The sequence below is a fragment of the Eptatretus burgeri genome, chromosome 3 (assembly GCF_056783735.1).
Source record: "Eptatretus burgeri isolate ZD-2024b chromosome 3, Ebu_testis_v1, whole genome shotgun sequence".
NCBI lineage: Eukaryota > Metazoa > Chordata > Myxini > Myxiniformes > Myxinidae > Eptatretus > Eptatretus burgeri.
The window spans coordinates 49,433,353-49,448,184 of record NC_140963.1 but is presented as its reverse complement, the minus strand read 5'-3'; the positions used below and the strand labels follow the sequence as shown (position 1 = coordinate 49,448,184).

The following is a 14,832-nucleotide window of genomic DNA, read 5'->3' as shown; positions in this document are numbered from 1 at the left end:
TTACACTTTAGATATTTACAACTTTTTCCTTTAGACCATTTAGAGTTTAGACTTTTAATTTGCAACCAACGACCTTTCATTGAGTACATACTTGCATTTATTTGCCACACAAAATACACCACACAAAACAGGTCCTGTCGAGGGTCTGCAATCTCTGATTGCTCTTTTGAGTTATTCTTGTAAAAACAACAATATTCCTCATCGTGAAGAAGCTGTGCAGATAGATAAACACATAAACAATAATTTTGTTGTTGTGGGTCCATGATAGGATGATGCTCTTGGGGATTAAGTAAGGTGGACCATTGCATACTGAAAGGGTTACCAAGATCTTTATTAAATTCCCCAAATCCATTAAAACGTTTCCTCTGAAGGTAAATCACACCGAATCAGTGGGACAAATAGTCGTTACTTTGGCAGCTTTGGCATACACGTACATCAGTTGCGACCTCCATGGTGATCAAGTGGCATTCTCTTGTGACACTTATGTTCAAAACTTATTATTATTATTATTACTATTGTTAACAAATATCACAATTAATGATGCACATCTATACAAAGGCTGGCACAGTGCCCCTGCCCATTATGACAGCGATTTGGGATTTGTCTCGGGTGCTGTACATTTTGCCAAAAACACGGTGTGATCTTTAACGTCCAGCATCTAATGTTAGTAGACGGGACATGGACCCAGATTAATGTCCATCAGAAGAACGGCACATTATGATGCAACACCCTCCCTGCTGAACACCAATCTGACAGTTTATAGTTGGTTCAAGAATCGAACCGAGGTTAAACAGCTAAACGTTCTATAGTTCGACACCATCATGTCAAATTGTTCAATATCATTAACCAGTATTTCCCTATCATATCAACATTGTTTCCCTCCTTTTAAATTGCACCTTATGGTTCAACCCTTTGAACAAGACTTCAGTGACATTCTCACTTCCAGATAAGCTTGGTGAAATTCTTATGCGGTATTTTGAACAAAGAACAGTTCACTTACAATGTATGCAAATATGACAATTTCACCCACCCTCCACCATCACCCCCCGCACATGTACTTTTCCTTCTCTCCCCTTACCCCACAACCTCCCAAACCACTTTACCTTCTCTTCCCTGTTAATTTCACACACCATACCATGCAGTTTTCTTCCCATCATCCTCAGTGATTGGTCTTTGGTTGCAACAAGGAAAGCCATTCACATCAGATCAGGAGTGTGCTCCATTACCAATCAGCTTGCCAAACCAGTCATTCCTTATCAACCGTTTCGTTGGAGTGCTTAAGCCACTTGGAAACACTCCACAAGCTAATTTGTAATGGAACATACCCCAGATCATGTACCATGCTCAAGACAGTGTCAGTTCTACCGAAGCAGTTTCTTTGACTGGGGTTACAATTCTGGATGGGTTGCCACTCCGACAGACGAATTGAGATTTTCCAGGGTACTTTCATTTACCTGATGAAAGTTACCGGAGTGGTTGGCCCTGTGAGCCGAGCAGTGATAACTGAAACGTTGTGCGCTTAACACAATAAACCAGGTTGGAAAACTATAGGATACTGCATTATAGATTTACACACTGGCTCGTACATATCAAGAAAAAGGTTGAGTTGGATTTTTACCTTTCCCAATTTCATAGTCATTATAGAAAGGATACCAATTTCATCAGTCACCATGCCAATTGGCTGGGTGTTGGTTCTTCTTCAACCACGAACAGCATTGCTGTAAAGGTCTTCAGTGATGCCATGGGCCTCATCCAATCATTAAACTTTCCAACCTGGATTTCTCCCAATGGCACGTCCTCTATTCCAGACTCGGTCATGATGAATTTTCCTACCAGTGTCTCTTCTGCTAAAATAGCTCCATCTGACATCTCTCTGGATATTGTCAGGGAGGTGCCTCAGTGCTGGCGAGTCTGGCAGTTCACTCAAGCTGACTGGCAGGGACTGCAAGCTGCCCTCTCATGTCAAGATGGTCCTTCATTTCCACCTCTCCTGATATTAGTACTACCTGGGAATTCTTCCACATAAGCATACTATCCCTTATCTACAGATGTATACCATCTTGTCTGCAGTTATCACATCTATCCTCTTGCTTCTGTTGCACAGAATCCTGTAGTGAGGTAATTGTATTCAAACAACTTGCCTTCTCTTCCTGAAAGTGAAATCTGACCGAAGGGCAACCTCAGATCATTCCACAAAGCTCAGAAGTGTGTCCACTGTCAGGAAAACCAGAAAATAAGATCTGGCCAACCTCAAGGCTGAACTCTCAAACTGATCTCCTCCTTCAAAAACCTGGCAGCACATTGTCGAGTCTGTCTCTGGTGTATGCTCCCCCTGCATTCCTCCCCTCTCTTCAAATGGTACCACAGCTGACTGCTCATGAGAAGGCCATACACCTCAATTCTGTGTTTTTTACGTCCCCACTGAAGGTGGATTGAGGTTCTGTATTCACTCCTGTTTATCTGTTTGTTTGTTTATTTGTTTGTGAGCAGGATATCTCAAAACGTTGTGGATTGATTCGGATGAAATTCGATGAATAGGTTGGATGTGCAACAGGGACAAATTGATTAGATTTGGGTGAGAATCCGGACACTATAATTTTTTTAAGTGATTCTTCACCAATGAGAGATGGGAGCAAAAACTATATATCGCATGATATTTCAAAATGTTGCGGACGGATTATGACAAAACTTGCGGGATGAGTTGGGGAGGTGACAAGAATAAGCTGATGAGATTTCGGTTAAGGCTCAGATGCTGATTCAGCCTATCAGTGGGCAACAAAAACGTAAACTGTTCAGCCTGGTGGAGGTTTGCGCTCTACTGAATGCTGTTCTCGTGTCCAAATATTGTGTACCTAACCCCTCACTCCCTACACCGACCCTACTCTTTGATACCAACTGCTCCTGGAAACGATGTTTTCTATTTGAGGAAGTCAAGAGGTTTCTGGCAGATATAGACTCTGATTCTATCACAAGCCCAGACAGCATCGGTGAATGTGTCCGAAAAAAACCTGCTCAACTGCTCCTACTCGTCCTCTTTCTGCTCTGTTAACTCCATCATTCGCTTTGTGTCAGTTTTAGTCTGCCTAGAAATTTTCCAACATCACTGCAATATACAAACATTGTTCAAAAATGGATCCTCTTAGCTACAGGACTATTTGCTTGCTTCCAATTATAAGCAAGCTCATGGGATCTATCATTGGAGTTGACATCAAATCCTTCCTTTTCTTTAAAGGACTGAGCTCAGATAAGCAATTCAGTTTCAGACCCGGTCATTCTACCTTGGGCAGGTTGCTTCTATTCTCCCAACAATGGATATAAGCCCTCAATCTCAGACATGAGATCAGGGCCATCACTGTGAACATATCTGGAGCATTTGATACAGTCTGGCACCATGCCTTGATCTCCAAACTCTCTGCTTTTGGCATCCACGGCCACTTCTTTTCATGGATCACGACTTCCTCTACTCCCATATTCAGCGTGTAACTCTTAATGGGATCCTCTCATCTCCTCTCCCTGTCATAGTTGGAGTGCCCCAAGGCAGTGTCTTTGGCCTGGCCTTGTTCCTCATCTTCATCAATGATCTTTCTGATTCCCTAAAAAAATCCTGCCTTTCACTTAGCTGATGATTCCACCCTCTGCCATATAATCTCATCCTTCAGACAAACAGGCTGCAGCCGATTCCCTCTCTGCAGAACTTGATGGAATCAGGAGCTGGACTAACACTAAGGATATGTCTTACAATCCTGACAAATCCTATGCACTCACCATATCACTTTGAAAGGACCGTCTGGCAAACCCTCTCATCCACTTCCTGAACAAACCACTTGAAGAGGTTAAGTCACTCAAATGTTTGGCCCTCATCGTTAGCCATAATCTTTTTTGGGCAGACCATATTTACAAGATGGCTTCCAAAGCCAGATGCTGACTGGGCATCGTTGATCATGCAAGATTCCTTCAAGACCTTCATTCGCAGCTTGGTGGAGTATTGCTCTCCCCTTTGGGCTAGTGGCCCTGCTTCACGCTTTGCCCTTATTGATGCTGTGGAAAGTAAGGGTTTCAAAATCATTTGGATCTCCCACGACGAACCCGAGTGTCTCGGCCTGTTACATTCACATCACAGACAGATTGGTTGTCTGTATTCTACTGCCTCCTTTGTGGTCTTGCACCCTCTGCACTCTCTGCACTCTCTCTCTCTCCCCCTTGGCTCTGTCCCTCACAGGTTTCGGCAGGGTGCAAACGGTCTCCCAGAAACCCCCTTCTTGCGAAACTCCTAAAATCGACGCTCACCGTTCATCTCCACTCATTTGCTCCTCTTTTTTTCCTCTCACCTGTGGAACCAACTTCCTCAGACTGTTTAGTACCATTCTTCCCTCCATGGCTTCAAGACAGCTGTTTACCATAAACCTCATGTAATCCTCAATCCATACTCATGATCTATTATACCTCAAATTACCCCATTCCCAAGCACTCCTTTTTCCAGGTTATTGTGATTTTCCCCCCTCTTCCTTACGTCTTTTTATCCCGCCCCTTCCTGAAGGGAGGGAGCGAGATATTGTAATCATCCGGTTTGTTTGTTGGATTCGCTATATATGCTAGATATACCTTATTGTTGGGTTTTCCGTCTGTCTGTCTGTGTATGTGTGTCTACAACGCGAGGCTCCACAGCATGAACCAGCGAACCGATTTCGATGAAACTTTGCCAACAGGTGCCATATGGTCTGGGAATATGCGCATTTGAATTTTGTTGCCGAGCAACCACCCGTTGCTGTGCAGCGGCTGAAAAACCGAGTACAGTATTTTCAATACTTGTCCTTTAGTTTTGTATGTAGAGAAACGAGACTTCGGAATTAAACACTTCGAGATATTTAGAAAATTTTACTCGAGCCGATTTTTGATTGAGGTTTTATTTTTCAAATGGTAGTCCTTCAAAAATCGGGTGTCTGTTTACCGTCATTTTTTATGAGGGGCTTCGGAAAGTGGGCGGAACTTAGGGAAAGTGGATGTGGTTGATGAAAAGTGGGAGTGGCGTAGGAAAGTGGGAGTGGCGTAGGAAAGTGGGAGTGGCGTAGGAAAGTGGGAGTGGCGTAGGAAAGTGGGCATGGCTTATGAAAAATATTGTGTGGCTCAGGAGGTGTGGTCAAACAAGAGCAATCCATCCATCCATTAGGACCATACTCTGAGCAGAGCGTTGGTGCCGCCGAAGCAGTCTCCTTGGCTATTGGGAACAATCCTGGACGGGTCGCCACGCCGACACAGTATACCAGCATGCTGGCACTCATTTTGCCGACCTCAGAAGGATGACAGGCAGAGTCAACCCCACCTGGTGTTAATTCAACAGCTGAGCGGGATTTGAACTCAGGACCCTAGGATCCCAAGCCCACTACCCTAACCATTAAGCCAACACCAGGCATAAACAAGAGCAATGAGAGAAGTTTATTGGGTTTTCCGTGTGTGTGTGTGTGTGTGTGTGTGTGTGTGTGTGTGTGTGTGTCTGCAATGCGAGGCTCCACAGCACAAACCAGCAAACTCATTATTTTTCAAATGGTAGTCCTTCAAAAATAGGGTGTCTATTTACCGTCATTTTTTATGAGGAGTGCCAGTTGGCAAAATACGCAATAGGAAAAATCTTGCCAGGCAGAGGAACAATCGTATGTGAACCAATAAGTCTTGGCAATGAATCTTCATCGGTGGATCGGTCAGAATGAAAAGCATTGTATCCAGCACTTTGATCCTAGCAAATCCCTCGTCGCCTACCGGCTTGGCTGTTTGTTTGTCTGTTAGCAACTTTACGGCAAAACAGCTTTAGCAAACACTATCAAATTTAATCCACAGGTGGGCAATGAACCTTGGACGACCCCATTAACGTTTGGGTCCAATTGGATCAAAAGTCAAGGTCAAGGTCACAAAAAGATCAAAATCGTTTTTCGCTCATAACTTCGTCAAAAATGATCTGATTTACTTCAAACTAAGCTTATAGTGAACCTTATTCTATTTGTCACTTATAATCCTACCCATTCCTATCGTGAAAAATGCATATTTGTGAAGATCGGTAGGGTCCGAAGTTTTGGGGATCATGGTCATCCGTCAAAATAACCCTGATGTTGGCGCAGTGGTTAGGGCAGCGGCTTGGGATCCAAAAGGTCCTGAGTTCAAGCCCCGTTGGGCCACTGAATTAATACACCAGGGAGTTGACTCAGCCTGTCATCCTTCCGAGGTCGGTGAAATGAGTACCAGTATACTGGGCCGGTGTATACCCCGGTTAAAATAGGTGTACCATATCCCTGTGTCGTAAGAGGCGACCAGGGTTGCGTCAGGAAGGGCATCCGGCGTAAAACATGTGCCAAATCACTATGCGGATCATACGGATGATCCGCTGTGGCGACCCCTAGGGGGAGCAGCCGAAAGAAGAAGAAGAGGGTCATCGGTCAAAATTACAAATTTTCCATTAAAACTAAAACATGGTTACGAAAATACAACTTTATGGGAAAACGGCTAGCTCAAACAGTCAAATTGTATCCACAGGTGAGTAATTAACCTCGGACGACCCCATTAACTTTTGGGTCCAATTAGGTCAAAGGTCAAGGTCAGGTCACACAAAGGTCAAAATCTTTTTCGCTCATAACTTCGTCAAAAATGGTTTAATTGACTTCAACCTAAGACTAAAATATTCCTTATTCTATTCCTTATAATCAACATTCAGGTTAAGGATGTATCAAATTTAAATGTGATCCCCAAAATAACTTTATGCCTTAAATGGGCGGGATTTGTTGTGCCTGGCACCACTTATTGTTTGTTTGTTGTTGGTTGGTTTGTTCCTTTTCTGTTTCATCCCTGCTTTCCTCCTTGCTCTTCTTGCTGCGTTTCATTCAGCTTGTTCATCCCATGAGTTTTGTTTCCACTCCCTTTGATCGCACTCTCACTTCTGCTCTGCTGTTGGTGTTTCCCTCTTTTCATTTTGCTCCCACTCTTCCACGATCCTCGATTATGTATCCAAAAAAACACCAACAAAAAAATATCATCCAAAGAATAATTTATCCTCCGACGGATTTTACTTTGATTTTGATTCATCTCTCCGTACATTCCTCCCCCACCCTCCCCTCCTCAGACTATAACAAACTAAACAGATTTTAAAATTTGAACTTAAAATATTTTGATCGTTTACCATTGCATAACAAAGAGAATGCGTTCAATCGAAACGCAGCAGTTTTGCTCGTACAGAATAACAAATTAAATGCATCTTCACTTTTAAATTTTTTTTGTTTAATAATTATCACACTCCTTTTTGAAGGATGGGTTTGAGAAACTTTGCTTTCTGCTTGGTCGATCTCCATCCATGAGAAGGGAATTGTTCTGTGGAATACAAGATCATCAGTAAGTAACAATAAGGTACTAGATAAATTTAAAGGCCCAGTCACACCTTGACGTTTTCGCCAACGTATGCCGATTTTTGAATTTTTTTTCTAAAACGCTGGCACACGTTGAATACGTTATGGGTAAGTTTTGATAACATTGAGAGCACGCTGAAAAACACTTCCATACGTCGTTGTACGCTGGCTTTAAACGTTGTACTTTTTGGTTGTTCTCAAATTTTTTCATGCTTGAAATTTCACGACGTATGCCGGCGTATGACTCACACGTTCCGCTACGCTGGCCACAAGTTGTATGCACGGTCTGCGATCGTTGACAGACGTCAACACATGCTACTTGTAAGTTAATCATAAGTTGAGACACGCCGAGGTAATGTTCAGCGTACCCGAAACTTATTTCTAACCTGTGATTAACGTGTTGTTGGCACGTTACGCGATCGTTGCCACACGTCGACAGACGTTACTTTTAAGTTACTCATAGGCTGAAAGACGTCGGTATAATGGATCGTCCTTGCATCAGCGTCCACGGCCACGACCAGGACACTTATTTGCAGCATTCTTCAAACTTTTCTTCGGCATGACGAGGATGTTCACACTTCGATGTCGAGCTTGGCTATGATTCCAATTGTCCATCGGCAGCGTCTATTTAAAGTAGTCGAGTTTGAGCATTTTAACACGTTCAGAAGAAACGCTTCAAATTTCAAAACCCCAGCGTCAAAAAACAAAGGCGAGTGACAGCAATTTAAATCGTTCATTGTAAACAATGAAAATAGCTGAGTGGTACCGTTTAAAAGTCGTTGAGTGTAAAAAAAATCCAATTGTTGAGCGCAAGCGTCTACTTTCAATAGTGGAGATACAGCCATTTAAATCGTTGAGTGGCAGCCTATGAATAGCAAACCCCACGTCACCGGCAAAGATAAACTGCCGCACGATATGGATAAGTTAGGCTATCGTTGGGCATAGTTTGTGAACGCCGGCTTCACGATAATTATTCATTGGTATATCGTATCTATAAGTAATCAAAGTGCTCTATGCACATTATTAGTTCATTGTGCATTTGTCCAACCCGTTATGAATAGACCTAAATCGTAAAAACAAGCTATAGCTCATTGTTGAAAAAGCCCCATAAAAAAATTAGCCGCGAAGAACTTCGAACAATGGTGAAAAGATGTCTCCTACCCGTGGACACGCGGACGCAAGGACGATCCATCATAACCCGCACCCTCCCCCTCACACTCACCTACTACTGCCAACATGAACAAACTACTACTAATACTAATACTAATACTGATACTGATACTGATATTGCTGACATGGACATCGACTCAAAAAGGACTTGAAAACACTGTTGGGTTCCCCTTTTATGAGCAGCATTTTTATATACCAATTCCCAAAACCGCTGGGAACATGTCTTTATATGGCAGTTGTAAGCTAGAAACACGTTCATTTATTTTTTTTTGTCGACCGGAAGACGTCATTGGAATACGTCTACATACGTCGATGTGTGTTGGGACTACGTAAAGAATTGGTTCAAAGCACATCAAACATAAGTTAGAAATAAGTTTCGCGTAAAAAAGGCATTACCGCGACGTGCTTCGACTTATGAGTAGCTTATAAGTAGCGTTTGTGGACGTGTGTAAGCGTCCACATATCGTGTGTAAAACTTATCCCCATCGCATGCGGAATGTGTGTCATACGCCGAGTGCGTCCAAAAATTTTGAACATGTTTAAAATTTCTTGACGTACTCTACTTACTACGACGTATGATAGCGTACTTTAGCGTTCTACTCACGTATACCAAACTTACTCATATCGTATTTGACGTGCCCCAACGTTTTAGACACATTTTTCTTAGGTCGGCATACGCTGGCAAGATCGCCAAGGTGTGACCGCGTTGTTGACACTTCCATTTCTACGGCAGTTATGATTCGAATCGTTGTGCGTCAGCCTTTTAATAGGTTACGTCACGACATCGTCGACGATGCGTGCAACGCGCTATGCCGAAGTTAGACTATCGTTGGGCATCGGTTGTGTAGGCCGACAACAGGTTCAGCATTCGTTGGTATAAGTTATCTATAACACAACGAAACGTTCTGTGTCCATTACCAATGCGTTATACATAAGACGAAGTCGCTATGAATAAGTCCGAATCTTTAAAAAAAAAACCTCAAAAGTTCAACGTAAGCCAGCGTTTTACATACATTTTAATACGTTGCCATCGCTGGCTAAAACGTCAAGGTGTGACCGGGCCTTAAGGTCCTGGATAATGGTGAAGCAAACGTCTTCAGTAGTTTAACCCTTCATTCAACTCTCACTTGTTAGCTTTGTGAACGCACCCTTGGAATGACAGAAGGACTATTTTTAGAGAACCCTGCATTATGCTTCCAGCCTTGGTTAGAATATGTATTTTCCGGTTCCTTCTTCTTTACACTGCAGGTAAAGGAGAAATGGCAAAACATGTTCAAATGCATTTGTTGCGTGAAGTGGAAGTTTTCAACTTTGTTTATAAACTTTTCCTCAACATGTGAGATTTTTCATGCAATGTTGACACAAATCATGAAATAAGCAAAATGTAATCTGTTTGTATGTGCATCACATATCACAAGATTTCTGATCTCATGAGATTGTGAATTCAATAATAAAAAAAGAGAATAGTCTCAAGTGGGACAGACACTCGTGTCCCGATGGAGGGCGGTCGTAGTTGGGGTGCATTCGATGATCAAGTTAATTTTCAGTTTGATTAGATGGAAAATTATGGGCCCATGTGGGCTGAAAGGCCTGATAACATGATTGCATTAGCGCAGTCAAAACAATGTATGATGAGTGTGTCCTGAATTAATAAAAACGTTGCATTAGTTTTTGTCCAGTGAAAGCACTCTCAAACCCTTTTAGACCTTCAAGGGGTGTAAAGGGTCTGAGAGTCTAAATGGCTGAAGAGGTCTAAAGGGTGGAAGGGTCTAAATGAGTTTAAACTGGTTATAGGTTCATAATTAATTGGACTAAAAGAGTCATAACAAGACTAAAAAGTTCTTAAAATGGTCTGAAGGGGTCTAAAAGGGTGTAAAGAACTAAAGGGAATATAGGGAGTTAAAGGGTCACAAGGGGTCAAAAGGCTGAAAGGGTCTATGGGATATAAGGGGTCTAAAGGGGCAAAATAATCTACAGTGTTTATAGGGTCGAAAACTTGAAAGGGTCTAAAGTGTTGAAAGTGTCGAAAGGGTCTTAAAAGGTTTAAGGTCTAAAGAATATAACTAATCTAAAGGTCAAAAGGGTATACAGGTGTAGGGGGTCTATAAAGTAAGTCTATAGAGGGTTTAAAGCCCTGTTCTTCGTTGTACAGCCTGCGAGCCACTGGTTCCCCCTGGTGGCTTAAAGTGCGGCCCCTTGTGTGTGGGCGATAATATACAAATATGAAAACACCATCATAATCCACCATAAATGCTATCAAAATGACAATGTTTTTAAATGAATGGTCAACATGAAGCATAAAAGTAACATAACTACATCAGTAGATGGCAGTATACAAACAATTATGCTTCCAGCCCAGTAAAACCACAACGAAGAAGAGTACGTGGAGGCGGGGTCTAATAGCAGCCAATATGGAGTCCTGCAGGTGGTGTGGCAGCTCTCACACTGATGTCTTATTGGCAAAAGTGGCTCCCCTCTAAAAATAGAGAAGATCACTGATTTAAAGAGTCATAAGTGGTCTAAAGGTCTGAAGGGTTTGAATGTATAAAGGGTACATTCCAAAAATAGGGTCTAACAGGTCTAAAGGATGAAAGTGTCGAAAGGCATCTAAAGTGTCTTAAAAGATATAAAAGGGTGTTGAAAGGTCTGAGGTTTTAAAAGGTCTAAAATGACATAATATGTATAAAGGTTGATGGGGACTTAAAGGGTGAAAGAGTATGTCCCAGCAGCAGTTAGGTTTTTTTAAAGGGGCTAAAGTGGTCTAAAGGGTTTGAGATATCTGAAGGGCATAAGGGTCTAAAGTGTTGAAGGGGTCTTAAAAAGTCTAGGGTATAAAAGGATCTAAAAGGGTTTAAAGGAATCTAAAGGATGTAAACGTCTAAAGGGTCTTAAAAGGTCGAAGTGGTTTAAAGGGTTGAAAGAGTCAATGGGTCAAAGCAGTCAAATGGGTCTAGAGGTCTAAAGTTTCTTAATGGCTTTAAGAGGTCTAATAGTCTAAAGCAGGGGTTCACAAACCCAAGGTCGTGACCCAAACTTGAAAAGCTCCCCTCAAAATGTCTGTTTTTGAGGAGGGTTTTCATGTCGAAAGCATTTTCTCTGACAATTTTTATCATAGAGACCGGCACCAGTTGGGTCGCGAGGCGAATGCGATTTCAAATTTTGGGTTGTGGACAAAAAAGTTTGGGAACCAATAGTCGAAATGGTCGATAGGGTCTAAAGGTCCATAAGGTACATTCCAGTAATTGTTTGGGTCTGAAGGATCTCCAGGGTCTTAATGGGTCTATAGGATATTAAGGGGTCTAAAGGGTGTAAAGTTTTGACAGGGTCTAAATATATGTATATATAATAAAAAGGGTAAACTAAAATGGACGAAAAAAAGACTGAAAAAGGACTGATCTGCCACCTCCACCCAAATCTGTCTTCAAAGCAAGAGATTATTAATGGAATTAAGAGGTGGGATTAAATTAGAATTAAGATCAAGTGAAATTCGGAATTTAAATGAAGAGGTTTAAATTTGTGATCGCAGATGTCTAGTTCAATTTTGTCTTAATCATAATTTAATTTAACCTCTTGATTAAATTTGAACCTCATAATGTCATGAATGCCCCTCTTGCTTTGAAGAACAGGAAAGAAAGGGGAGGGGGAGGACAAGGGACAGTCCTTTCAGTGCTTTTTTTAGTCTCTTTTAGTCCCTTTAAGACCCTATCGACACTTTAGAGCCCTTTATACCTCTTAAGATCCCATAGACCCTACTATTGGAATGTACCCTTTGGAACTTTATACCCTGTTGAACATTGAGACAATTAGCCCCCTTAAGACCTTTTTAGACACTTTAAACACTGTAGATCCCTTGACCCTTGAGCTTCTTTAAACCTTTTAGGCCTTTAAAGACCCTTTAGATATTTACATCCTTTTGACCCCTTTAGACCTTTTTTTTTTAGACCTGGTAGACCCATTTGACCCTTTAGACCCGCTAGACCCCAACTATCTTTGGAATGTATATTTTGGACTTTTTGATCCCTGAGACCAGTGGTTCCCAAACTTTTTTGTCCATGACCCAAAATTTGAAATCACATTTGCCTCACAACCCAAATGATACTGGTACCTCGTGTACCTATGATAAAAATTGTCAGAGAAAATGCTTTTGACATGAAACCCCCCCCTCAAAAACTGAGATTTTGAGGGGGGGAGGGGGTCTCAAGTTTGTGTCATGACTCTGGGTTTGGGAACCCCTGCCTTAGACACCCATACACCTTTCGAGCCTTATGACCCTTGAAACACATATAAACCCTATAGACTCCTTACACTGGTGGACCTTTTGAGCTTTAGACTCCTTAGACACCGTTAAGATCCTTTCAACACTTTAGACCCCAAAACCCTTTCGATCTATTAGACCCTTTAGACCTCTTAGACCCTAACTACGATTGGAATGTACTTTTTTGGTCCTATAGACCCCATAGACCTTAAGACCACTTAACACCTTTAGACCATTTAAACACTTTGAACCCTTAGAACTTTTAACACCATTTTTAGACCGTTTTAGATCCTAACTGCATTTTGAATGTACTCTTTGCACCTTGAGACCCCACAGACTTCAAAACTCCTTATGACCCTCTAAACCACTATAGATGCCTTACACCTGTAGACCCTTTTGACATTTAGACTGTTTATTCTCTTTAGACCCCTTTAGACCTTTTAAGACCCTTTTGAGATTTTCAACAATTTAGACCCTTCCACCCTTGAGGCCCTTTTGACCTGATAGAATCCTAACTACTATTGAAATGTACCCTTCAAACCCATTCAATGCCATAAATCCTTTAGATCTTTAGACCCCTTTAAACTCCTATAGACCTGTTGGACCTTTACACCCTTTCAACCTCTTAGATCTGCAGACCCTTTTAGACCTTCAGACCATTTAGACCCCTTTAGATCTGTAAAGACCCTTTCAACACTTCAGACCCACTTTGACCTTTACAGACTTTAAACCCTTACACCCTTTAGACCTCTAAGACCCTTTTTGGGACAAAAATGGTTTCAAGGTCCTTTCACTGGACAAAGACAAATGGAATGTTTTTCATCAATTCAGCAACCGCTCATCCTACATTTTTTTGACTGCGTGAATACAATCGTGCTATCAGGCCTTTCAGTGATCATGGGTCCATAATCTTCCATCTAACCAAACTGAAAATGAACTTTATCATCGAATGCACCCCAACTACGACCGCCCTCCATCGGAGATGAGCTAACAAAGTCCCACTTGGGACTATTCATTTTCAATGTTATCAAAATAGCACATGTTAAACATGGAGAACAAGAAATACCATCAATTTAGATCAACAAAATACACAAGAGGGTTAATGAAGGCATTTGTTGAATGTGTACTTTGATGTAAGCTTTATGTATGTAGATCCATTTCAGTGTTTATAAAGCATTGACTTACCAACAGCCAACAATGATGAGTATAATGAGTACCAGGATGATAAAACCAAGGACCACACTGATAATCACCACTTCTAAGAGAGAAGCTGCAAGCACACATTAAGTGACGTCATTTTTTACATATGTAGAACATGAAATTGTGATTGAAATGATGGCTGTATTAGAGAGAAATTGACACTTATTGTCATGGGTCTGATCCAGATTTCACCCCTCCTCCCTTCTCCCTCCCACCACCACTTCTTAGCTCCATGCCTTCCCACTACCCAGGATCCTTTCTCCTCCTCGAGTTATAAATGCAATTCCATATCCCATTCCTAGCCCATCAAGTTAAAAACTGGTTGGGAGTTAGAAGTCAAAATATTGTTACGGTTGTGGAAATTCGCATTACACCATAAAGAGTCCTCAGGTGAGATATCTCGATAAGTCCATGTGTAGTTAGCCCAAACCCGTTGTATAGAGGGAATATGTGTGATTCATCCGGGCTGCGACGCTTTGAGTTAGCCATTTTTTCTTTCTCTATTGTTATTTTCGACCATTAAGCCGCCAACAACGCAAACAGCCACGACCTTTACCTTCACAACTCCATCCCGAAAACATCGCTTCACCGCCATTCCCAAACGACACCATAACCATCAAACCACCATAGAAAACCCTCCACCACCTTTGCCTTTCTCCTTCACAACCAACAACCGCACCACCTGTGAACACTGAACGTCGGGCTGTCTAGGGCCCGTCCGGCGATTGGTGCCAAACGCACCGAGCCGCGAGCGCGAATGGCGGCCTTTCCTAGGGAGAAATTCGGATCCAAAATGATTCACGCCCACTTCCCCTCCATCCA

At 42.0% G+C, this 14,832-nt stretch overlaps 1 protein-coding gene across 2 annotated transcripts in view; it reads right to left on the bottom strand.

The window, feature by feature from the left end:
• Positions 1-310: 310 nt before the first annotated feature.
• The window catches only part of LOC147029839 (protein HEG homolog 1-like), a 72,009-nt gene continuing 57,487 nt past the window's right edge, over positions 311-14,832 (bottom strand). Inside the window, exons 11-13 of one of the 2 annotated variants that reach the window (XM_085873218.1) lie at positions 13,996-14,080; positions 9,683-9,797; positions 311-7,350 (exon numbers count right to left, since the gene is read on the bottom strand). In XM_085873218.1, coding sequence (XP_085729344.1) covers positions 9,686-9,797; positions 13,996-14,080 — 197 coding nt within the window. In that variant the 3' untranslated portion in view covers positions 311-7,350; positions 9,683-9,685. The remainder of the gene's footprint in view (positions 7,351-9,682; positions 9,798-13,995; positions 14,081-14,832) is intronic. The other variant, XM_085873217.1, reaches the window with a different exon arrangement.